Source organism: Piliocolobus tephrosceles, chromosome 17 (genome assembly GCF_002776525.5).
Source record: "Piliocolobus tephrosceles isolate RC106 chromosome 17, ASM277652v3, whole genome shotgun sequence".
In the NCBI taxonomy this organism is placed as follows: Eukaryota; Metazoa; Chordata; class Mammalia; order Primates; family Cercopithecidae; genus Piliocolobus; species Piliocolobus tephrosceles.
The window spans coordinates 38,612,585-38,637,107 of NC_045450.1; the positions used below are offsets into that span (position 1 = coordinate 38,612,585).

The 24,523-nt window shown below is 38.5% G+C and overlaps 1 protein-coding gene across 3 annotated transcripts in view; it reads left to right on the forward strand.

The window, feature by feature from the left end:
- The window catches only part of FTO (FTO alpha-ketoglutarate dependent dioxygenase), a 416,623-nt gene that overhangs the window by 134,529 nt on the left and 257,571 nt on the right, over positions 1-24,523 (forward strand). For all 3 annotated transcript variants that reach the window (XM_023209953.3, XM_023209954.2, XM_026456851.1), the window contains exon 4: positions 11,575-11,718. In XM_023209953.3, coding sequence (XP_023065721.2) covers positions 11,575-11,718 — 144 coding nt within the window. The remainder of the gene's footprint in view (positions 1-11,574; positions 11,719-24,523) is intronic.

A 24,523-nucleotide genomic window follows, 5' to 3' on the forward strand; every position in this document is an offset into this window, starting at 1 on the left:
GGCTGCATCCCTGGCCAAATATCAACTTGAATTGTATCTCCCAGAATTTCCACATGTTGTGGGAGGGACCAAGGAGGAAGTGGTTGAATCATGAGGCTGGTCTTTGCCGGGTTATTCTCTTGATAGTGAATAAGTCTCACGAGATCTGGTGGGTTTATCAGGGGTTTCCGCTTTTGCTTCCTCCTCATTTTCTCTTGCCACTGCCATATAAGAAGGCCTTTTGCCTCCTGCCATGATTCAGAGGCCTCCCAGCCATGTGGTACTGTAAGTCCGATTAAACCTCTTTTTGTTTCCAGTTTCGGATATGTCTTTATGAGCAGCATGAAAACGAAATAATACAATCATTTTACTTAACATAATGTCCTCAAGATTCATCCATGTTATGGCATGTATCAGAATTTAATTCCTTTTTAAAGATGAATAATGTTCCATTGTATGAATATACCACATTTTGTTGATCAAGTCATCCATTGGCTATTCATACTACCCATCTTTTGGCTATGGTGGATAAAGTTGCTGTGAACATTGGTATACAAATATCTGTGTATACAAATATCTGTGTGAGTCTCCGCTTTCAGTACTTTTGTGTATATACTTTTTTTGTGTATATACTTTTGTGTATGTAATTTTGTGTAGGATTGCTGGATCGAATGATAGGTCTATGGTGACATTTTTGAGGAATTGCTATACTGTTTTCTACAGCAACTGAACTGTTTAACATTCTCGCTGGCAATGCACAAGGGTTCTGATTTCTCCACATCTATGCCAACGCTTACTATTGCTGTTACTGTTACTGTCCCTGTCTACTGTTCCCTGTTTTTTGATAACAGCCATCCTAATGGGTATGAAGTGGTATTTCCTTGTGGTTTTGATATGCATTTTCCTAATGATTAATAACGTTGAACATCTTTTCATGTTCTTAGCCATTTATATATCTTCTTTGGAGACATGTCTATTCAAGTTGTTTGCCCATTTTTGAATTTGGCTGTTTTTCAGTTGTTGAGTTTTGTGAGTTCCTTATGTATTCTAGATATTATTAATTCCTTATCAGATATATGACTTGCAAATATTTTCTTCAAGGATAGCTGAACTTTTAATGATATATTAATGTGATGAGCAAGGGATCACAGAACAGTGGAATAGACTTTACTGTCCATGACATTGATTAGGCAGTTAAATTCTGTACTACCGAATGACATCATTCGTATTGGTATTAATTAGCTATGGGACCTTAAGCAAGTTACTTAAATCCTTTGTGACTCAGTTTTCTCGTCTGTAAAATAGTGATCAGAGCTGTATCCACCTCAAGATTGTGAGAATTAAACACCTGTAAAGTGCTAAGAACATAACAGCAGTAATTAGAACGTAGTAAGCATTCAATACTGTGTTATTTTTAGCTTTTATCAAAATTATTCATATAATTTTTGCAAGTCAAAAATTTCTATAAGCTTTGTTAAGGAAAAAAAATGCAGAAGTTATTTACACCTTTTCTTCCCATTTTCCTTTCTACAGGCAATCATTTCTACTCTTTTATTTCAGGTAATGCTTTTGGTAGTTGATAACATACGTATATTGTTTTGAACATTATATATTGGCTTCCTGATATGGAGGGTGAAGATTTACTTAGCTCTCTTCTTTCTCCCTGCCTGCCTACACATGTGCATGCTTCTGATTCCCATTATAGGTTTACTGTAATTTTGATTGTATCGCTATTCAGCCTTTATAGTTATTATATACATAAGAATGCCTTCCAGAACCTGTGATCTGTTATCCTTTTCTTTTCAACTTTTTTTCTTGCATTAATAGTAGTCTTGTTTTTTGTGTATTTCTATAGTTTTCTATGTAGTTTTCTACGTAGTTACGACTAATTAAATCCCTTGCTCTCCACCAAATCTCCTCTTCTCAAGAGCTTCAGAACCATCAGATATTCTGTCCGTTTCATTTTCTTGGAGCAATGTCTTCCAGAGTCTTCTTGTCTGCTCCAATCTGGCGTTCTATGCCTGATGCATGGGGATCCCCTTCTGTGATCTCTTCATTGTAATCCAGCGGATTCCCTTACTTCTCTCTTTTGTGGACTCCTCACATTCCTGCATCCTGGCCTCGCTCTTTCCTGACTGTTTTCTTATTTTGGTGGAGCATGTGCTGCAATGGTTTCTTCAGAAAGGATGCTTAGGAGGTAAATTTTTAAGACGTTAAATGTCTTCAATGATCTTTATTCCACCTTGGCATGTGTAGCTTCTTCCAGTATGAAAATCTTGGTAGGAAATAATATTTTTTTCAGAATCTTAGTGACATTGCATTACTGTATTTTATCTGACAGAGTTCATGTCAAGAGTTCTGAATTTTTCTTCAGCTTTTATGTTGCTTTTTTTTGTTGGATTTTTTTTGAATGTTTTACAATTTCACAATGATATTTTTCACTCATTTTACTGTCATTGTGTAGGGCTTTCAATCAGCCCTTCCATTGGTGGACATTTTCTTGAACTGCTTTGTTAGTTATTTCTTCCTCTCCAGTTTTCTCATCTCTTTGGAATCCGTATGATTTAGTTAACCTTCTGGACCCTTCCTCTAGTTTTCCTGTTTATTCCCTTATTTTCAATCTTTATAATTGTTTTTTAGTTTAATATCTGGGAGATTTTCTTAACTTCCAACTTGTCTATTGATTTTTTTTTTTTTTTTCTTGATGGAGTTTTGCTCTTGTCACCCAGGCTGGTGTGCAATGGCACTTAGCTCACTGCAACCTCCGCCTCCCAGGTTCGAGTGATTCTCCTGCTGCAGCCTCCTGAGTAGCTGGGATTACAGGTGCAGGCCACCATGCCCAGCAAATTTTTGTAGTTTTAGTAGAGACAAGGTTTCACCGTGTTGGCCAGGCTGGTCTCAAATTCCTGACTTCAGGTGATCTGGCCATCTCAGCCTCCTAAAGTGCTGAGATTACAGGCATGAGCCACTGCACCTGGCCCGTCTACTGAATTTCCTGTATTGAAATATAACATATATCATAAACATACAGCTTGAAGAATTGCCATAAAGTAAACATATCTGTGTACCTAGCACCCTGGTCAAGAAATGAAACATATCAGTGTCCTAGAAGTGCTCCCTTCCAGTGTCTGGTTCCCCACAAGAGTAAACACTCCCCTGACTTCTAAGGTCATAAATAGTTTTATGTGTGTTTGAATTAGACTTGTAAACTTGTAAGCTCCTTAGAGATGTAATTTGTGACTTCATCCTTCTTTGTATCTGCATATAGTGGCAAATGAATATTTTTTGCCCCAAATCAGTTAAGTATTTGTTGTTCTTGAGGCGTTTGTACTATTCAGTTACATCGTGGCCACTGTTCAGTAACTGTGATTTCTACAACTGCAGTCTCTGTGTAGTATTAGGATTCTTTTGATAGCAAATAACAATTCCAGACCTAAACAGGCTTAATTTAAAAAGGTAAGGCATTATCTCACTTCATCCTAAGAACAGGGGTCTCACTGACTTTAAGTGGACCTTGTTCCAATAGTAATGATGTGATCAGTTTCAAATTTCTTCCCCTTCCTCTTTTGGCCATTTTAAAGCTCATGGCCCCCAAATGACTGCCCCTAGCTTTTGTGGCCACTCTCTCTTTCTTTTTCATGAGCTTTGGGGAGGAGAGAAACTGGGTATTGGGTGTGTACTTTGAACTCTGGATCAAGCTTTACCTGAAGCTAGATGAACAAATAATGACCCTCTTTGATTAACCCAGTTCGGTTCTGGTTTCTGTGTTATTTACAACGTAAGGGTTTCCTGTGAGTCTTCACAACTCTCTTCATACCTTCCTGAGGTTGCCCAAGGAATTGAAACCTCTACTGTTAGAAACTCTGATTTGGAGAATATTGTTTGAGAAGTATCTCTGCTTCCTTACCTGATTTTGTATTTTACTTCGGATAATACAGTGATTTTGAAGCTTTAGCTAAGGGCCCCCGTAGCAGTTTTTCTCTCCTTTTCATACTTTCAGTTTTTCTCCCAAGTCCATGAAACATGATGTAATGAGGTTCTCCTCTGTATGTGAATATTTTTATCCTAATTTTTTCCCCCAAATGCTGAATCTGAAAGCTGACAGAGCCAGACATCATGTTGAAGGGCTTTAGATTTTTCTGTAAAGAGTTTTCAATATTTTGCCTGAAATCCTAGAAAACTTATGGTTAATTTTACAATTTATCTGTGTCAAGGGACTACGTTTATCTTGAATTGCTTGTTTCGAGGCATCTGAGAGCAGCTTCTTGTTACAGATTCTGAGCTGGGAATGATCAGTTTTTTGGGTTTTTTTTACCCACCCCTTCAGACTTTTCTAAATTCTCCATTTCTTCAGAGCATTCATTGCTCCATGACTGAGAAGGAGTATGTGCTGTGTCAGCAGCAAGCTTGACTCCCTGTTTCTTGCAACCCGTCAAGGAAAGCATTTCCAAACTCTAGAACTCCGGCAGGGAGGCTTCTCCTTGGCTAACCTTTCTTTCCTAATTGATGTAGTCCATCAGCTGTGTTTCCTAAATGCTCTCTGGCTTATACAGTACCCATTTGTTACTATGTTGGGAACCTGTCTAGAAAAGTGTAGTAATTATGCACGAAGAAGCTTGTACCTTCTAGAGAGATCATTCTGAAAAGAGATCTGACTGGTGAAAAAGGCTAGTGTCTGTCAGTAGCCTCAGTGTAAGTTCTAGATTCTTTCCTGTGGTTCATAAACCCATGTCCTGGTCTCCTCCCACCTCTCCAGGTTTTTCTTTTGCAAGTTCATGTCATTCATATGACACTCTTGCAGTTGGGAATTGATTGTACTCTTATACACACACCATGCTATTTCCTTCCTAGAATGTGTCTTCCCTATGTCACATTTTCCCCTTTCGCCTTCTGTCTCCCTTCATTCTACAAAATGGATTTCCCATCCCAGACATGAGAATGTCAAGGATCAGCACTGGACAGATAAGGCATCATTAGACTCCATGGTACCAGCTGGCCATCTACAACTTGTGAGTTTCTCCTTCCTCAAGATCTGTGACATGGGTAGGAAGGGACCGGCCTTTTAAAGCTCCTCTAGGTATGGAGGTAAGGAAACAGAGGAAGTAATCACAAGGGTGGGAATCTTTCTTTTTTTTTTTTTTTTCGGAGACGAAGTCTTGCTCTGTCACCCAGGCTAGAGTGCAGTGGCACGATCTCAATTCACTGCAACCTCCGCCTCCCGGGTTCAAGCAATTCTCCTGCCTCAGCCTCCTGAGTAGCTGGGATTACAGGCATGTGCCACCACACCCGGCTAATTTTTGTATTTTTAGTAGAGACAGGATTTCACCATGTTGGCCAGGCTGGTCTTGAACTCCTGACTTCAGGTGATCCGCCTGCCTCAGCCTCCCAAAGTGCTGGGGTTACAAGTGTGAACCACGGTGCCCAGCTGAGAATCTTTTATATCTTAGCTCTTGGCTAAGGAAATAGAAAACAGAGAATAAGAAATAGGGCTATTTTTTTTTTGAGACGGAGTCTTGCTCTGTGGCCCGGGCTGGAGTGCAGTGGCCGGATCTCAGCTCACTGCAAGCTCCGCCTCCCAGGTTTACGCCATTCTCCTGCCTCAGCCTCCGGAGTAGCTGGGACTACAGACGCCCGCCACCTCGCCCGGCTAGTTTTTTGTATTTTTTAGTAGAGACGGGGTTTCACAGTGTTAGCCAGGATGGTCTCGATCTGCTGACCTCGTGATCCGCCCGTCTCGGCCTCCCAAAGTGCTGGGATTACAGGCTTGAGCCACCGCGCCCGGCGAAATAGGGCTATTTTTAACAAAAAAAAAAAATTAGCCAGATGTGGTGGCACACACCTGTAATCCCCACCACATAGGAGGCTGAGGCAAGAGAATCACTTGAACCTGGGAGGTGGAGGTTACAGTGAGCCGAGATCGTGACACTGCACTCCAGCCTGGGCGACAGAGCGAGACTATAGTCTCAAAAAAAAAAAAAAAAAGGGGGAGGGGAGCTATTTAAATGTATGGTGGGCCGGGCGCGGTGGCTCAAGCCTGTAATCCCAGCACTTTGGGAGGCCGAGGCGGGCGGATCACGAGGTGAGGAGATCGAGACCATCCTGGCTAACATGGTGAAACCCCGTCTCTACTAAAAAAACAAAATACAAAAAACTAGCCAGGCGAGGTGGCGGGCGCCTGTAGTCCCAGCTACTGGGGAGGCTGAGGCAGGAGAATGGCGTAAACCCGGGAGGCGGAGCTTGCAGTGAGCTGAGATCCGGCCACTGCACTCCAGCCTGGGCGACAGAGCGAGACTCCGTCTCCAAAAAAAAAAAAAATAAATAAATAAAATAAATAAATAAATAAATAAATGTATGGTGATGATGAATATCTACTGAACCTATAAGGGAAGTTCTTGACATACACTATTATGTGTTATTAAATATGGTACAAAATTTTTTGTGATATATTTTATTCGAGTATCACTGTAGTCTCTACTGTCATACTCTGGCTTCTGTCTTTGTTTCTTATAGAGCAGTGGTTATAATTAGAAATGTAAAGAAAATATTTTGTCCTTTATTAAATAGAATTTTTTCTCAAAAACTAGCTGGCATAAAACATTGAATTGGTTAATTTTGGGGGTAAGTCTTGGACAATTTAAACTTGACTTTTAAACTTAACAGTCTTTTGTATTTTGTCACATCTTCTACTTATTTAACAGTTTGGTTAGTGGGAGCTGGGAGTGCACCAAACATGCTGAGGTACTTAAAATCTTTTTGATTTTATTGAGGCTTAAAGGCAAGTAAGAACCTGTTGCCTCTGCTTGTTGCCAAAATAACATGGGGCAAGAGTAGTCAGTTACAGTTGCTATAGGTAATTACAAGTTGATTTCATTGAGAAGTAAGAACACTATATTTAACAATAAAAAGTTTATCAGACATAAAACTTTCCTCTTCCCTACACAGCCCAAGGAGGGGAAAAACTCACCAAAATATCATTTTAATGAGCAGATTTCAAAAGTGCTGGATTTTTGGGAGACATCGAGAAAGACTTATTGCAATTATTGTCTCAGATTGTCTTTATTGATGCCACATTGAGAAGAGTACCAGGATGAAAGTTAGAAGGGAAAGTAGTCAAGCAGACTGTTACACTATAAAGATTCCCACTTATTAGACTGTCCACACGCAGTGGCATTAAAACTTCCTGAAACTGTTCCTTGTAGTTTGAAAATTATTTCTTTTTGAAGTCATTATAATGGTTTTCTTTTTCTTTCTTTTGTTTTTTTCTTCTTCTTTTTTTAAGATGGAGTCTTGCTATGTCACCAGGCTGGAGTGCAGTGGTGTGATCTCGGCTCACTGCAACCTCCGCCTTCTGGATTCAAGCGATTCTCTTGCCTCAGCCTCCTAAGTAGCTGGGATTACAGGCACGTGCCACCACACCCAGCTAATTTTTGTATTTTTAGTAGAGATGGGGTTTCACCATGTTGGCCAGGATGGTCTCAATCTCCTAATCTCGTGATCCGCCCGCCTTGGCCTCCCAAAGTCCTGGGATTGCAGGTGTGAGCCACCATGCGGCCCTTTTTATTTCTTTTTAATTTTGTGTGGACTTCAATGGTAGAAGTTGTAGTTGATTTGACTAGAAAGGGACATGTGCAAAACCTTCCTAAAATATTTCCTTTTTATTTTCTTGTGCTGTTTGCTAAGTCTGTCATCATTAGGGCCCCCCTAGAACGAAGCAGCCAAGTCTTGGGTTATCACAAATATAAAGATAATTTTTATATCATTTTCTTTTGCTAAAGTGATCTGGATATCAATTAATTTAGCATTAATTATTATGTTGTGTGCTGTCATTAGTCATGTTACATTATTAGGTATTAGTCACATTACCTCAGAACTATTTTATGCAGCCTCAACTTCTTTACTAAAATGTGCAGTAGACATCAAATCACAAATATCAAGACTTGAACAGGGGTGGGCAAATTTTTTTTGTAAAAGGCCAGAAATAAGTAGTTTTGGCTTTGTGGGTCTTACAGTCTGTATCTTATCTACTCAACCTCGCTGTCTGTGTGAAAGCAGCCATTTATGTAAATGAATGGGCATGACTGTGTTGTGGTTAAACTTTATTTTACAAAAGCAGGTCATGGGACTGATTTGCCTGTGATCTCTGCAAGCCAGCTCTTGAGCAAGGGTCACAGACTTTGCTGTGGTTAGGCAGGTACCTCAAATGAGTAAAGTGAAGTGGCTGTGGGGACTGTGACTAGCAAAGGTCACATCCTTGTCTAAAATGGGCAGCTACTTCTTCCCTATAGCCACTTGTTACTGGCTCATTGATACCAAATCTTGTAATTCAAGGGTAACTGGGAATTTGGATTTTTAGGCAAAGTCCTTTTATCAGTTGGCAACTCATTTAGATTTGTTAAGGAAATATGGTTCAGGTCAAGCTACACACCTTTGTGAGTTCTTTTCTGGTCCACGAGCTCTAGTTAGCAAATTCTGGTATTTTCAAGTATAACAGTGTATTATGTGTCAATAAGAAGTGCCTGTAGAATGTCATCAGACATGGATAGCAAATGTCTAGCACTGGTGCTGCCACTCACTAACCCTTGTAGTGCCCATGACAGACATCAGTAATTGATCATAACACTCTTTCCTGCTGAGCTAAGAGCAAGTTTCAGATCTCTTCACCAGGGCTCTAAAAAGCTGCAACCAGCCAATCAGTCATGGCCCCTGATATAAAGGTATTCATCATTCCCATTCTAGAGGTTTCTAAAAAAATGTTTTTTTAATTAACCTAGGAAATGACTTTGGACTTTTATTGTTATTCTTTAAAAAAGAAAAACCCAGTTAAAAGATGCTCTTAATTAAAAAGTACTTGAGAAAACATGTATTAGAATGGCAGGTATGAAAAAAGGTTAAGATTCTGTTAATATGGCAGTGTTAGATTTTAGACCAAATTAAGGGGACTAAAGAGTATCCAAAGTAAAATGTATCCTTAAAAGTCGCTTAGCAGCATTCCTTCCTTACAGAGACCATGAACTTGGCTTTCTGATTTGTTCATTTTCAGCATGCCTAGTGCAAATTAATGCAAATGAATAGTTATAAAGGGGAGTTTCTTTTTTTCCTTCCTTTCACTGCCTTTGACCCTTCTGCACAGTTGGTGGTAGAGTACGACATTCAGAATTTAGGTGCCATCTGGGATGCACGTATTTTTTAAATTGTTTATGTGATATGTACATGATACAGCCAAGGAAAGCATGCTTTATTGTCCATTTTGAAAGCTTTGCATCTTTTTGTCTTCCTGCATTACTTCTTATTCTACCCTCTGCCAGTCTAAACACTGTTGTCTTTCAGGTTTGACCTTCTCTAAGAGTTCTGCTCTAATTCTGTCGTTGAACCTCTGTCTTCTCTAAACTTCTTTAGTACTGAGGACTGTACTAGTTTCGCAGCAATGCCATGCTTTCTTATGTCCTTTGGTTTTAAATTTGAGGCATTTTTGTTTTTTTCTTCCAAATTAACATTTTCTTTCCCTGCCATCTAGCACAAGGACTGTGAATGGTGTGATCTAAAAGAACATTTTGTTTAAGCAAGTCATGGTGTTCATTGAATGCCTTCTCTGTGCCAATCACTAGGGCTATAATTGTGGATAAAACAGAAAAACAGACTCTGCCCTGGAAGATCAGAGTCTAGTACAGCAGTTTAAAGTCTGATGGAATTTCAATTTAAAATATCCCCTTCATGGTAATCAGTGATGCACATTTAAAGCTCCACTAAAAGGAAAAGCTCCAGTGGAGCATAGCTCTGTTTCAGTCACTGACATATACCACATGCCTGGCACAGTGCCCAGTAAATAGTAAGTGCTCAATAAATAATTATTAAATTAGCTTTTAAAAGTTTTCATGTAGGGTTATTCCTGCAGGGCTGTGATTATAGGCAAATCATAGTGTGTACACCTTCTACTTTTTTTAGTATGTCTCCCACTCTTGCACCCCAGAAAAATCAGTCTTGAGTATCCTTTCAGAAATGTTGTATTCCAATCTTGTGTATCCTTCCAGAAGTATTATAAATATTATATTATTATCCTTCCAGAAAAATCAGTCTTGAGCATCCTTCCAGAAATATTATATGTGCTTGATATTTATTTATTTATTTATATTTATTTTGAGACAGAGCCTCACTCTGTTGCCCAGAATTGAGTGCAGTGGTGCAATCACAACTCACTGCAACCTCGACCTCCCAGGCTCCAGCAATCCTCCCACCTCAGCCTCCTGAGTAGCTGGAGCCACAGGCAGGTGCCACCACTAATTTTTTTTAACTTTTTGTAGAGATAGGGTTTCACCATGTTGTCTAGGATGGCCTTGAATTTCTGAGCTCAAGCAGTCCTCCTGCCTTGGCCTCCCAAAGTTCTGGGATTACAGGTGTGAGCCACTGCACCTAGCCTGTACTTTGTTTTCAATATGAGTATAGCCTATTTATTTTTTTCTCTGAAAATATATTAGATAGTTCCATATCTGTATATAGTCATATTATTTTTGGTGACTACATAGAATTTTATTGTCTGGAGAGATCATAATTTATTTCATCAGAAGCCTACTGATGAACATTTGAGTAGTTTCTGATCTTTTGCTCTTACAAGCAATACTACAATAAATATACTTGCTCAACAGTCATTTTAAACCCCTGAAAGTAGGACTTTTCGTATACATTCCTAAAAGTGCAATTTCTATAAGAGTCAAAGAGCTTATGCATTTGTAATTTTGATAGTATTGCCAAATTGTCCTCTACGGAGAGTGTGAGTGTGCCATTTTACTGTACTCTTACTAACACTGTATTGTTTTCAAACTGATGTTTTCTGATTTGATAGGTGAAAGTTCACCTCTTTTTGGCTTTAACATGCATATCTTCTATGTGAATAAATTGGAACATATTTGTATATGTTTACAAGCTAGTTTTATTTCCTTTTATGTACTGTGTCTTTATAACATGCTCAGTTTTTAATTTTCTATTGGCCTTTGTCTTATTGATGTGTTGTTGCTCTTTATATATTTAGAAAAACATTCCTTGGCTATTCTTGCTTGTTTATATTTCCATGTATATTATAGAAACAGCTTTTGTAGTTACTAACCCCACTCATCTAAAAAACGATCCCTTTGGTCTTTTTATGTATATTATGTCAAATTTCTAGATGAATTTAGAAAGTACTGACAGTTCTGTGATGTTCAGTCTTACTTCCTAAGAACATAATTTGTCTTTATATCTGTTTTTTATTTTCAAAAAGTAAAACAAAATTTTTTAAAAATAGAGATGGGGGTTTTGATTTGTTGCCCAGGCTGGTCTTGAATGCCCGACTTTAAGCGATCCTACCCCCTTGGTCTCCCAAAGTGCTGGGATTATAGGCGTGAGCCTCCACACCTGGCCTATTTAAGGTTTCTTGATGAAAAAATTAATGACATGTTAAAAATAAGCTAGAATATCTTTTTAAAATATGACATAAAGGGAAGATATATTTCATTTAATATTCGTATTTTATTAAAATGTCCATTCTTTCTAAAATAACAGTTATAAAATTCAGAAGCTTAGGTTAAACATTTCCTTTCTGATCATTTTCTTCTCTTTTGGCAGGACCTGAAGAGGAAAGTGAGGATGACTCTCATTTCGAAGGCAGAGATCCTGATATTTGGCATGTTGGTTTTAAGATCTCATGGGACATAGAGACACCTGGTTTGGCGATACCCCTTCACCAAGGAGACTGCTATTTCATGCTTGGTAATCTTCGGGAAATCAAAATTATGTTGAGACTCTAGTGTCTACATTTAGATTTTTGGATATCTATTTTGAATATGTCTTATGAAATAAACTTTTGGAGTATTTTATATTAATAGTGAAACTTCTGTATAAGAACATGTAACTAGGTTTTTCTGTTTTGAGATATTGCTAAAAAAATTTTTTTTTTTTTTTTTGAGACGGAACTTCACTCTTGTTGCCCAGGCTGGAGTGCAGTGGTGCAATCTCTGCTCATTGCCATTTCCACCTCCTGGGTTCAAGCGATTCTCCTTCCTCAGCCTCCCAAGTAGCTGGGAGTACAGGCACACACCACCACACCCAGTTAATTTTTGTATTTTTAGTAAAGACGGGATTTCACCACGTTGGCCAACCTGGTCTCGAACTCCTGACCTCAGGTGATCCACCCGCCTTGGTCTCCAAAAGTGCTGGGATTACAGGCGTGAGTCACCATGCCCGGCCCTACATTTTTAAAAGTTGTTTTTCTTTTTATTCTATATAGATGCAGAGTTCCTCAAATATGCTAAACAATTTTCTGGATTTTTTGTCAAAGGTATTGAATTATCCAAGTCAAATTGTAACTTTAAAAATACTTTCCTGTCTGTATTAGTTTTTAGTAGAGTTTTTTTTTTCTTTTTTTTTTCCTAGTTTTGAATGTTGTTTCTTCTCAGGAACAGCTGACCTGACAATGGGGCCTTTCTCTCAACATGTCATTTAGTTCTTTGGGAAGCAATATCTCAGCTGTGGTTAGACCAGCTGAAGGTGTGGAGTTTGTGAGGCTTTGTTTTTTTCTTCTTTGCTGTAAGTTTTTAATTTTGTTTTTGGACTTTCTATGTGTTTTCCAATGCACGATATGTAAACAGTATCCTTTTTTACTCACAAAGCTTCTCGGAGTTTATTCTCTACTTGGCTCTAGTTCCTGATTATTTGGGGTTTATCTCATTCCTGTCTACCTGGAGAAATCTACTCATATGTTGCTTTTGGAGCCAGGAAGAACCAGGGCTGAAGCCCAGTTATTTATGATAAGAGTTGATTCCCAGTTGATTGGGTATTTTAGAGTCCACTATATTCCAGGTACTGTGTAAGGTTCCAGGGGAGATATTGGAGGTGGATGAATCTTGGTTCTTGCCTTTTGGGAATTCGGAGTACGGAATAGCTCTTTAGGCCATTCTGCCACTAAGCATTTTCCAAATTTTAGCTCATTGCGTATCAGCTTCAAGGTTTTGGTCACATTGGTGTACTTCTGCCTAAATAAAGTAACTTTTAATCTTTCACTGAATTGAATTTATTTTAAAAGGAAATTTTACATCACTATCTTAAATGGAAATCCAGTATCACTAGGAATAATTAGAAGGGCTTTAGAAATATAAATATAGAGAAACCAAAACAGTACTAAGCGCCTGCTGCTTTTGTGTGCTGGAGATCCTGAGTCTGAATCCTATTCTGTGTTTCTTAAGAGAGGAGATTAGTAACAGAGAGGTGTTAACTGTATAGTGGTACCAGTCTGAGACTTTCTCCTTAACGTCTGCAGGAGGATTGGGGGATCATTGTGTAGGGACTCTTTCAAGTAGTGTGATTTAGTGGCACTTAAGGCAATGTCCCTTTACGTCTTAAATACTTCTCATGAGGAGATTCCTTCATTTCTTGAACACTGATCTAAGTATGCCCTTCATCTCTTGCCTTCCATGTGAACATTGCTTTGCAGTTTACACATCAGTTTCACACAGGCAGCCCCAATCTCCTGTCAGCTTTGTGAGGGAGATGGCAGAGATTGTTCTTTTTTTAAGTGATCTTCCTAAAGTCACTCAGTTGTGAGATAGAACAGGGACCAGAATGGGTGGCAGGCATCTTACGCAGGGTTTTTCCTACTCTAAATGGAGCTATTTCAACCTGATCCCAATACACTGAAATCTCTATGTGGGAATGGTTTTAGTGTTAAGGTTCTCTCTTCCCCACTGTCTCTCCTGCCTGATCTCAGGAAGTAAGTTTATTTTTTAAAGTCCCTACCCCATCATCGAGTTTCATTTGTAGGTAAACATTATTTCGTTTTTTTTTTTTTTTTTTTGTACCACCCAAATACAGATATTTGGTGTGAGTCTTAATAGATACTAGTATCAGCCAATAAATCACTTTCCTTTGGATACTTTGTTCAGAAGTTTCTATTAGCAATGTATATCTTTCAAAGAAATAAGAGCCAGAATGTTATCTTTTAAAATAGCTTTTAAATTTTTTAAAATATAAAAGTGGCTGGATGCTGTGGCTCACACCTATAATCCCAGCACTTTGGGAGGCCGAGGCAGGTGGATCACCTGAGGTCAGGAGTTCGAGTCCAGCCTGGCCAACTTGATGAAACCCCCTGTCTCCACTGAAAATACAAAAATTAGCTGGGTGTAGTGGTACATGCCTGTAATCCCAGCTACTTGGGAGGCTGAGGCATGAGAATTGCTTGAACCCAGGAGGTGGAGGTTGCAGGGAGCCGAGATTGCACCACTGCACTCCGGCTTGAGCAACAGAGCAAGACTCAGTCTCCAAAAAAAGTATATAAGTACTCTAAAAATTCAGCTGTATTCCGTATATTTAATAACATCTTATGTGTTCTTTTCTGATTAAAAAAGCAATGTGTGCTTATTTGAGAGAAAACCTCTAGAAAAAAAAAAAAAAGAGAAAGTCTGAAATGAAGAAAGAATATAAAAATCATGTTAAGGCCTGATTTAATATATTTCTTTTCAGTCTTTTTCTGTACATATATGTCTGGCATTATAGTAGTAATATGAATAAAAACCAGATTTACTGGGAATTAATGACAAACATTCTTTTAATCTTCTCAGCAATCCTGAGAAGCAAATATTAGCTATACTGCAAAAGAATAAATTGAGGTTAAATTTATGTAGTTACTTAACCATGACTGCACAGCTAGTAAGAAGCATGGATTGTATCTTGTCATCTTATCCCACTTGGAGTCTGACATCCCATGTCAGGCCACCCCTCCTTCTCCCTTAGGGATGCCCTCCTTACCCTACTCCCCACTGAACCCTGCTCAGGGTTCCTGTGCCTTCTTCTTCCCACCTGGCATGATGCCTCTGTCTCACTTAATGGCTTTAGGACTGGATTGTTCAGGAAGGGAAGAAAAGAAATTAATGATATTCTGTTTGTTCCTTTTCTATTCTTCTTAAGGTTATGGGTTTCTTGGGGTTTAAGAACTGGATTATAGGCCGGGCGCAGTGGCTCACACCTGTAATCCCCGCACTTTGGGAGGCTGAGGTGGGTGGATCACCTGAGGTCAAGAGTTTGAGACCAGCCTGGCCAACATGATGAAACCCTGTCACTACTAAAAATACAAAATTTAGCCGGATGTGGTGGTGGATGCCTGTAATCCCAGCTACTCGGGAGGCTGAGGCAGAAGAATTGCTTGAACCCGGGAGGCAGAGGTTGCAGTGAGCCAAGATCATGCCATTGCACTCCAGTCTGGGCAACAAGAGGGAAACTCCGTCTCAAAAAAAAAAAAAAAAGAACTGGATTTTAATCAAAATTTTAAATAATGACATTATTCATTGGATTTTTGTGTTATAATGAGTATACACTGTAAAATATACATTGGGTCCCTTGAGCTATTGTGCATGATAAACAGAAGAAGTTAGTGTTATTTTATAGGAGCTGCTATCCAAGACATAATATAAAATCCACTCTTGATTTCCCATGTCTTATTTTTAGATGTAGGTGGTAATAGTTGGTATCCTATTGAACTGTGCCAAACACAGCACAATATATCCCAAAGTCTGCACTTAGAATATATATTTTTATTAGGATGTCATATTTGATTTCTGACATGAATCTTCCTAAAGGAAGATTCTTTTTTTAAAAATTCAAAAGTAAAGACAACCATGGTCTAATGCTGCCTTTTCTGTTTACTTTTAAGTCCAAATAGCACAAGGAGCCCCATAGCGGGAGGAACTTCGGCCCCGTGCTGATATCTGAAATCTGAACTTCATAGCACTTATGAAAAGGAAACAGTTTAGCTCAATTTATAATAATATATTGGTCTGCAGAGGAAGTGCAGGCTGAACCCTGCTGTCTCAAGTAAATACTCCAGGGGTGTCTGATGGGGAACGTGTCGGGTGCCTGTAATAAATCCACTGCCCATGGAAGTGAGTGAAGTCCTTGTTGGCAGTGCCTGAGGACACGCTTAACTGGGGTTGTCACGGTTTTACTTTTAAATTGGAATCTTTGCCCTAATCTCAGAGTTAGACATGACCAGATTTGCAAACAGATTTACAATTTTCACTAATTTTCCAACCAGGACTTCAAAACACACTCAGAGAAAAAAAAAACACACTCTGGTCTTTCTCAGAGTAGGATGATTTACTTTGCCACAGATGTTTTCCATAGACTGAATGTAACCAGGGAGTTAGGGACTTAATAGTGGCTTGGAGACAAACTGTGGGTTTGTTTTTTGTGGAACAGATTATACAGTTCAAGGGACATCAACAAAATTATGTTTATTAACCAGGAGCTGGGTGTGGAGGTGGGATATTTCAGGACAAAGGTGAGTGCTAGGTAAACATTTGGGGCAAAAGCCCTCTTTTCCCTCCTTAATTTATTATTGTTATTCTTTACATGTCACCATTGATGACTCTATTCTCTCTGCTCTATTTACTTTTGTTTCTTAAGCCCAACTAAATCTCACTTTCAAGTATTTGTTGTTACTATAACAATCAACAGTTTCAAAACTTAAGTTGCCAGGTAAAAGTTCCACTGCGAAAAAAGAAAACTGCAATAGAAATGTAAATGCATAGCCCTTCTTTTTCAGTTTTTCTTTACCTTGTCAACAGTTTAGGGTAGAGTAATGAAAGGACCATATTATTTCTATCAGGTAACTGGGTCCCAGACTCACTACGTTGTCAGTTGCCTGTGTATTGCTAGTGCCTCTCTGAGTCTCTGCCTTCATTGTAAAATGGGAGCTTAATGATTCTTCCTTCTCAGAGTTTTTGGGCGTACAAATAAGAAAATGTATGGGCATAGGCTTTGCAAGCTTTAATTTGAAAGTGCAGACTTATGGAGAACCAATGAGACGACTGGGTGATAGAAGAATGCTGAATGCTGTTTTCTTATCCTGCTTCACCCCCAGAGTTTTGTCACCTTCGCAAAATACCATTCCATATGTGTATTTGCCACATACAGGAACTACAAGAAAGGGAAGTTTTACCAATGGATTCTCAAGGGTGAGAAGAGTTAACATCTCGTCTGTTGGTTATCGGTGCCCTGTAGTAATCAGTCTTACTTTGGTTGAGGCCAGCTTTACTTTTAGAGCCTGGCCAGTAGTTTTTTTACAGATTAAGTTCACCTTCCTTGAAATACCTATGGCTTAGAGGCAGCAAGAACCAGAGCACAGAAATATTTGATGTGGTCTAAGCTGTAAATTGCCATGCTTCTATTTTTTGACTCAACATGGCCACTCTCATTGGAGTGTCTAGCCCTGTGAGCAGGAAGAACAGGGGCCTCCAGGAGTTTAGACTCGTAAGCGGGAGCTCCCTTGGGACTGAGCATGGAAACTGTGGTATCTTTGTAAACCCTCCAGGTGTCCCTCAGTTTTGCCCTGATTTAGACATTTTATTCAAAGGAAAAAGCTTTTGTTATTTCTTTCTCTGACCCCCTTCCCTTCCTCCCCAACCTCTGAATGACCAACTAAAGTAAAAAGTACATATAATTTATGGCTTAATCATAAATTTAAAATAATTATACTTTATTACCTCTCACGGGTCTTGAAATGTAGGTGCTATGTTCTGCTTTCTGCCGAGGCAAGGGAATAATACAGAAACCAGTAATAAATTATAACTTCAGGCTGCAGTTGGTAAGCTTGAGGATCTGCTATTTAAGTGGAAAGTGCTCGAACAGCCAAATGAGCACCTGTCATGTTTATTTTCACTTTGAAAAGTAGAAACATGACAGTATAGTTTCCACTGCTTGTCCAGTATGAACTTCTGGCATTCTTGTTATCTTCTCAGGAATTGCACTGTGTGCTGCTTGTGTTCAATTTTTTTTTTCCAGGGGTGAGGATGTATCTCTCCTTCTGAAACTTTCACTCTAAAATATGCCCCCAAATACTGACATTTTCAAACTTGTGCTTTTTTACTCGATACCTGATTTTTGTATTTAATAGGGAGAAGGTCATGACTTGTGAAATTTACTGAAGGATAGGGATCTGAGCAGGCTCCTGAGTACTTGAAAGGCTTTATCTACCTCTTACACTTTTTTGTCACATCCAGGTTTTTGCTCATTTCTCTATCATTTGGTGTCTTGAACTTTACCTGAAATGCATGTCTTGAGTGCCCACTAAGGTCCAGGCATTGTGCTGGCAGATTTGATGTATTTTTATTTATTCCTTATTACAGGACTATTAAATAGTAGACTCTCATTCTGACACTCACTTTTTTTTTTCCAGAAAAAAAAATTAATGGAGATTGATTGCCAATGGGTACAGAGCTGCTTTTAAGGCTATGAAAATGCTCTAAAATTAGTTTGTGGTGATGGTTGCACAACTCTGAACGTACTAAAATACATTGAATTATATACTTTCTTTTTTCTTTCTTTTCTTTTTGCAGCTCTTGCTCAAAGGAGAATTCGATACTTAAAATGAGTGAATTGTATGGTGTATGAATTAGATCTCAATAAAACCCTAAAAAAAAGAAACTAAAGCTTAGAGAAGTATAATATCTTGTTCAAGGTGACACTACCTGTTGTGAAGCTTTTGTCCAAATTTTTCTGAGACCAAAGCTATTCTTTCTTCCACTGACCCGTGCTATCTCTACTAATTTTATAGTCACGGTATCCTTTTTCTTTAAAAATGTAGGAAAAAATGGCGGGGTGCGGTGGCTCAAGCCTGTAATCCCAGCACTTTGGGAGGCTGAGGTGGATGGATCACTTGAGGTCAGGCGTTTGAGACCAGCCTGGCCAACATGGTGATACCCAGCCTCTACTTAAAAAAAAAAAAAAAAAAAAAAAATTAGCCAGGTGTGGTGGCATGCACCTGTAATCCCAGCTACTCAGGAGGCTGAGGCATGGTAATCGCTTGAACCTGGGAGGGAGAGGTTGCGGGGAGTCAAATTGCGCCACTGCATTCCGGCCTGGGCGACAGTGAGACTCCGTCCCCACGCCCCCCCCCAAAAAGGAAAAAAATAATTAAACGACTAATACGTGAACACACATGTATTCTCATTCAAACTTTGTGGAACTATATGAAATAAAATGTAGACATTCTCTTTCACCTTGCTTTCCTATCTGGTCCTTTGTAAGCCTTAACATAAATGTAGTTATGTTGGCATATTTAAAATATATGTTGCTGCTGCTGTATTTTTAAAAAACATAAATGATACTTTATTATAAATATTACTCTAGTATTTGTTTTTTGTACTTAGTATGTGCTGGAAATTTTTTTATGGTAGTATGTCATTCATATTATTCTTATTATAAAAATACTACATGCATGAGGAAATGAAAATTGAAAGATTTAAAATGGAAAGTTGAGGAAGATCTAAAATGGAAAGTGAAAAACTCCACCTATCCCCAAGTTCCATTCCTTAGAGGTAACTGCTTTTCACTGTATTTGCATTTTATTCTTTGATTACCTCCCTAACCCTTAAACATATATATACTTGTACTTTTATTTCTTTATCTAATAACTTAAAGCACTCTTGGTTGTTGATCCATTAAGAATGACGGAAGCAGGCAGATTGCTGGAGCCCAGGAGTTTGAGACCAGCCTGGGCAACATGGCAAACTCTGTCTCTACAAAAAATGCAAAAAAAAAAAAAAAAGCCAGGTAAGCCAGGTATGGTGGCAAACACCCATAGTTGCAACTACTTGGGAGGTTGAGGTGGGAGGATCCCCTGAGCTCGGGAGGTTGAAACTGAAGGGAACTGTGATCACACCACTGCACTCCAGCCTGAGTGACAGAGCAAGACCCTGTCTCAAAAAAAAAAAAAAAAAAAAAAGAGTTATGGAATTAGTGTTCTGATACTACCTCTCACTCTTGCCAAATTTGGCTAGTTAACCTTTACCTTTAGGGGTTTATTTCCTTAATTACTTTCCTTTAGGACCAGTTGATAGAGACATTCTCTTGAATTTTAGTGTGTAGTGTGGGGAATTAAAGTTCTCTTTCAGCCATATCATTACTTTGACATGATTGAGGTTTACAATTTTACATACAGATCTGTAATTTTGATAAGACAAGCACGCTTATAAGTTGATCTGAAATTAGAAAGCCAGTACATAATGATGTTGATGTAAGTGTTGTTTATTGCAAAACCAGATAAGAGTGATGGAATTAATAGGTAGAAAATGTAATCTGCTATAACCATCCAACCAGTGCCAATGAATGAGGAGTACTGCACATGTCAGGTCAAGATTTTATACTTCATCAAAAGCTCAAAATCACACTACATTTTAGCTTGCTTTGTATTTGAATCATAACTTTATTGTGTAATTTCCCTCTCCCCCTGGAATTTACAATTGTCTTTTTTTACTCTTACTGATAGAAGAAGCATGCTATAATGATTGCTCAATGTCACTAGATGTTTCGTCATGTGACTTGTTCAATGTTTGATAAATACTGGCTTCTTCAGACCCCACCTACCACAGTTATCATACTGGGATTTATTCTCATTGAACACCTTTGCAAATTCCATTAAAACATCATTTTAGGCCAGGTGCAGTGGCTCACACCTGTAATCCCAACACTTTGGGAGGCTGAGGCAGGTGGATCACCTGAGGTCGGGAGTTTGAGACCAGCCGGGCCAACATGGGAAACCCCATCTCTACTAAAAATACAAAAATTAGCTGGGCATGGTGGCAGGCACCTGTAGTCCTAGTGCCTGTTTTAGTTACTCAGGAGGCTGAGGCAGGGCAATCACTTGAACCTGTCAGGCAGTGGTTTCAGTGAGCCAAGATCATACCATTGCACTCTAGCCTGGGTGACAGAGCAGGACTGTCTCAAGAAAAAAAATATTTTAAATTTCAGTAGCTTTAGGGATATAAGCAGTTTTTGGTTCCATGGATGATTTGTATAGTGTTGAAGTCTGGTATTTTAACGTACCTGACACCTGAGTAGTATACATCTGATAAGTGTTTTTTTTTTTTTTTGGTAATCCATCACCCCCCTCCCACCCTCCTTTCTTGTGAATCTCTAATGTGCATTGTACCACTCTTTACACCTTCATGTGCCCATAGCTTAGTGCCCACTTATAAGTGAGAACATGTAATATTTGTTCGTCCAGTTACTTCACTTAGAATAATAGCCTTCAGTTTCATCTATGTTGCTGCAAAACACATGATTTCCTTTTTTTTTTTTTTAATGACTGAGTAGTATTTCATGGTATGTATACACATCACATTTTCTTTATCTACTCACCGGTTGTTGGGCACTTTGGTTGATTCCGTATCTTCGCTATTGTGAAATGTGCTCCAATAAACATATGTGTGCAGATGTCTTTTTGATATAATGACTTCTTTTCCAGGTAGATACCCAGCAGTGGATTGTTGGGTCATATGGTAGAGTTACTTTTAGTTCTTTGAGAAATCTCCGTAGTGTTTTCCATGGAGGTTGTAGTAATTTACATTTCCACCCCCATTGTATAAGCACTCCCTTTTCACTACCTTTCTAGCAACATCTGTTATTTTTTGACTTTTTAATAATGGCCATTCTGGCTAGGATAAGGTGGTATCTCATTATGGTTTTAATTTGCATTTCTTTGATGATCTGTGATATTGAGCATTTTTTCATATGTTTGTTGGCCATTTGTATATTTTCTTTTGAGAAATATCTATTCATGTCATTTGCCTACTTTTTAATGGAACTATTTGTTTTTTGTTTTTTTTTTCCTTGCTGATTTGTTTGGATTCCTTATAGGTTCTTTGTCAGATGCATAGCTTGCAAATATTTTCTCCCATTCTGTAGTTTGTCTGTTTACTCTGATAATTATTTATTTTGTTGTGCAGAAGCTTTTTAGTTTAATTAGGTCCCATTTATTTATTTTTTTGTTGCATTTGCTTTTGGGGTCCTATTCATAAGTTCTTGCCTAGTCCAATGTCTAGAAGAGTTTTCTTCTAGAATTTTTATGGGCTCAGGTCTTAAATTTAAGTCTTTAATCCATGTTGAGTTAATTTTTATATATGGTGAGACACAGGGATCCAGTTTCATTCTTCTACATGTGGCTATCCAATGTTCCCAGCACTGTTTTGAATAGGGTGTCCCTTTTCCAGTATATGCTTTGTTGAAGATCAGTTATTTGTAAGTATTTGGCTTTATTTATGGCTTCTCTATTTTGTTCCATCAGTCTGTATTTACTTTTATACCAGTACCATGCTGTTTTAGTTACTACACCTTTGTGGTATAATTTTAAGTCAGATAATGTGATGCCTCCAGATTTGTTCTATTTGTTTAGGATTCCTCGGCTATTCAGGCTCTTTTTTGGTTCTGTATGAATTTTAGGATTTTTTTTTTCTAATTCTGTGACAAATTACATTGGTATTTTGATAGGAATTGCATCAAATCTCTTAATTTGGGCAGTATGGTCATTTTCATGATATTGATTATTCCATCCATGAGTGTGGATTTCCGTTCATTTGTGTCATCTGTGATTTCTTTCATCAGTGTTTTGTAGTTTTCTTTGTAGAGATCTTTGACTACCTTGGTCAAGTTTATTTCTAGGTACTGTATTATTATTTTTTTGTAGCTATTGTCAAAGGGATTGAGTTATTGATTTGATTCTCAGCTTGGTCATTGTTAGTGCCTTGCAGTGCTACTGGTTTTTGTACATTGATTTTGTAACCCAAAACTTTACTGAATTTGTTTTTCAAATCTAGGAGTCCTTGGAAGTGTTGTTAGGACTTTCTAGGTATACAATCGTATTACTGGCAAGCAGAGATAGTTTGACTTCCTCTTTTCAATTTGGATGCCCTTTATTTCTTTCCTTTGCCTGATTGCTCTGGCTGAGACTTCCTACCAATTCCACTTTTACTTGGATCACTTGTGTTTCTGTTTCTTAGAATTTTCTGAAAATTATACCGTATTTTAGATTCTTCCGGGCAAGGGCTGTTTTAGCTTTGTGTCCTGTACAGCACCTAATACAGTACTTTGAATATGGCTGGTGATTACTAAGTAATTGTTGAACCAATAAGTGAATGAATGAACTGAGATTGGCGTTTTTTTTTTTTTTTTATTTCATTTCATTTCATGGTAGTGTGTCTTGGTTATATAAGCAAAAGGAAGTATTAATTCTATCCTTGAAAGCCCCTGACTGGGAAAGGTTTTGAAATTCCTTCTCAAACAGATGGCCATTCACCTAATGCTTGGAGATTACCAGAGACAGAATTTAGAATCTTCCATGGCAGCCTATTCTTTTTCACAGTAACTCATGCTTCATTTCCTTACATCTAGTCTAACCACATGACATCACAGAACTTTCTAAAGCTACACAGTATCTGGATCCATTTGTACATTCTCTTCTAAATTTTTTATAAGAAAACCATCAAAGGTAAAAATAATGTGTTGGTTTCTTTTAAGCTGAGGAGGAATGTTTTACTGTGCATTTTGAAATGTTTTTGTTCTCTCATATTTCATTCAGTTAGAGTCACACTGTTTGGGGGTAATTCTGTATCTGAATTTGGTGGTGGAATTTTTCCCATTGGCTAACAGTCTTCATGTTCCCTCTTTGGCCACCTGTCTATTGAACATAATTCCCAAAGGCATGAGCTACAGAAAATGTTTGTTGTTGCTGTTGTTGTTGTTTTAGGTCTTTATTTAGGTTGTATATCCTGTGTGTGTTACTTGCCACTCCTGTAAAGACAGTGGAAGAATGACTGTGAATGATGCCATTATTTTTTTTCAGTCGATCCTTATTGAAGGTTTGAATTTAGGACTAGGCCAGGAATTAGTTTGACTTTCCTCATCCAGTCAGTCCCTGCAGCACATTTCAAGGTCAGACTATTGACCTCATGCTGGATGGTTCCTTAGACTTTGTAATCTAAGCCCAATAAATACTGTCAGTTTTTTGTTGTTGTTGTTCAGGGATACTTATTTACCAAATAAATAGGGCAGCGCACACCCATCAGTCAAGGTGATAAGAGCTTTGGCTACTTTTATAAATCTTCCCCCTAGATATAATTTTCTATGGGAGTGAAAACTTTTATAAAAACAATTGGGAGACCAAGGCAGGTGGATCACTTGAGGTCAGGAGTTCGAGACCAGCCTGGCCAACATGGTGAAAGCCTGTCTCTGTTAAAAATACAAAAATTAGCTGAGTGTGGTGGTGCGTGCCTGTAATCCCAGCTACCTAAGAGGCAGAGGCAGGAGAATCACTTGAACCCAGGAGGCAGAGGTTGCAGTGAGCCGAGATCGCACCACTGCACTCCAGCCTGGGCGACAGAGCCAGACTCCATCTCAAAAAAAAAACAAGCATTGGGGGGAAGATGATCCCAAGGTACATAAGATACATACCTAAAGGTACAAAGATATAAATCATAGTCCTTGGTTAGTTCATTATAGTGGTTTTGTAGTCTGTCCTACAATTGGTTGGGGTAACAACATTTTTTCTTATCTCTACCCCCTCACCTAGGTATATGTATAGCGCATTTATTTAGGGGTGATGTTAAAAAAATTGAATGCCCTTAATGGCAAGGGAACCAACCAATCATTGTGGATGCCACAACTTTTTCCCCTGTGGACTGTAGTTATTGGTATAGAAGTATTTTTTTTTCCTCCCAGCTTTTATTTCAGGTTCCAGGGATACATATGCAGG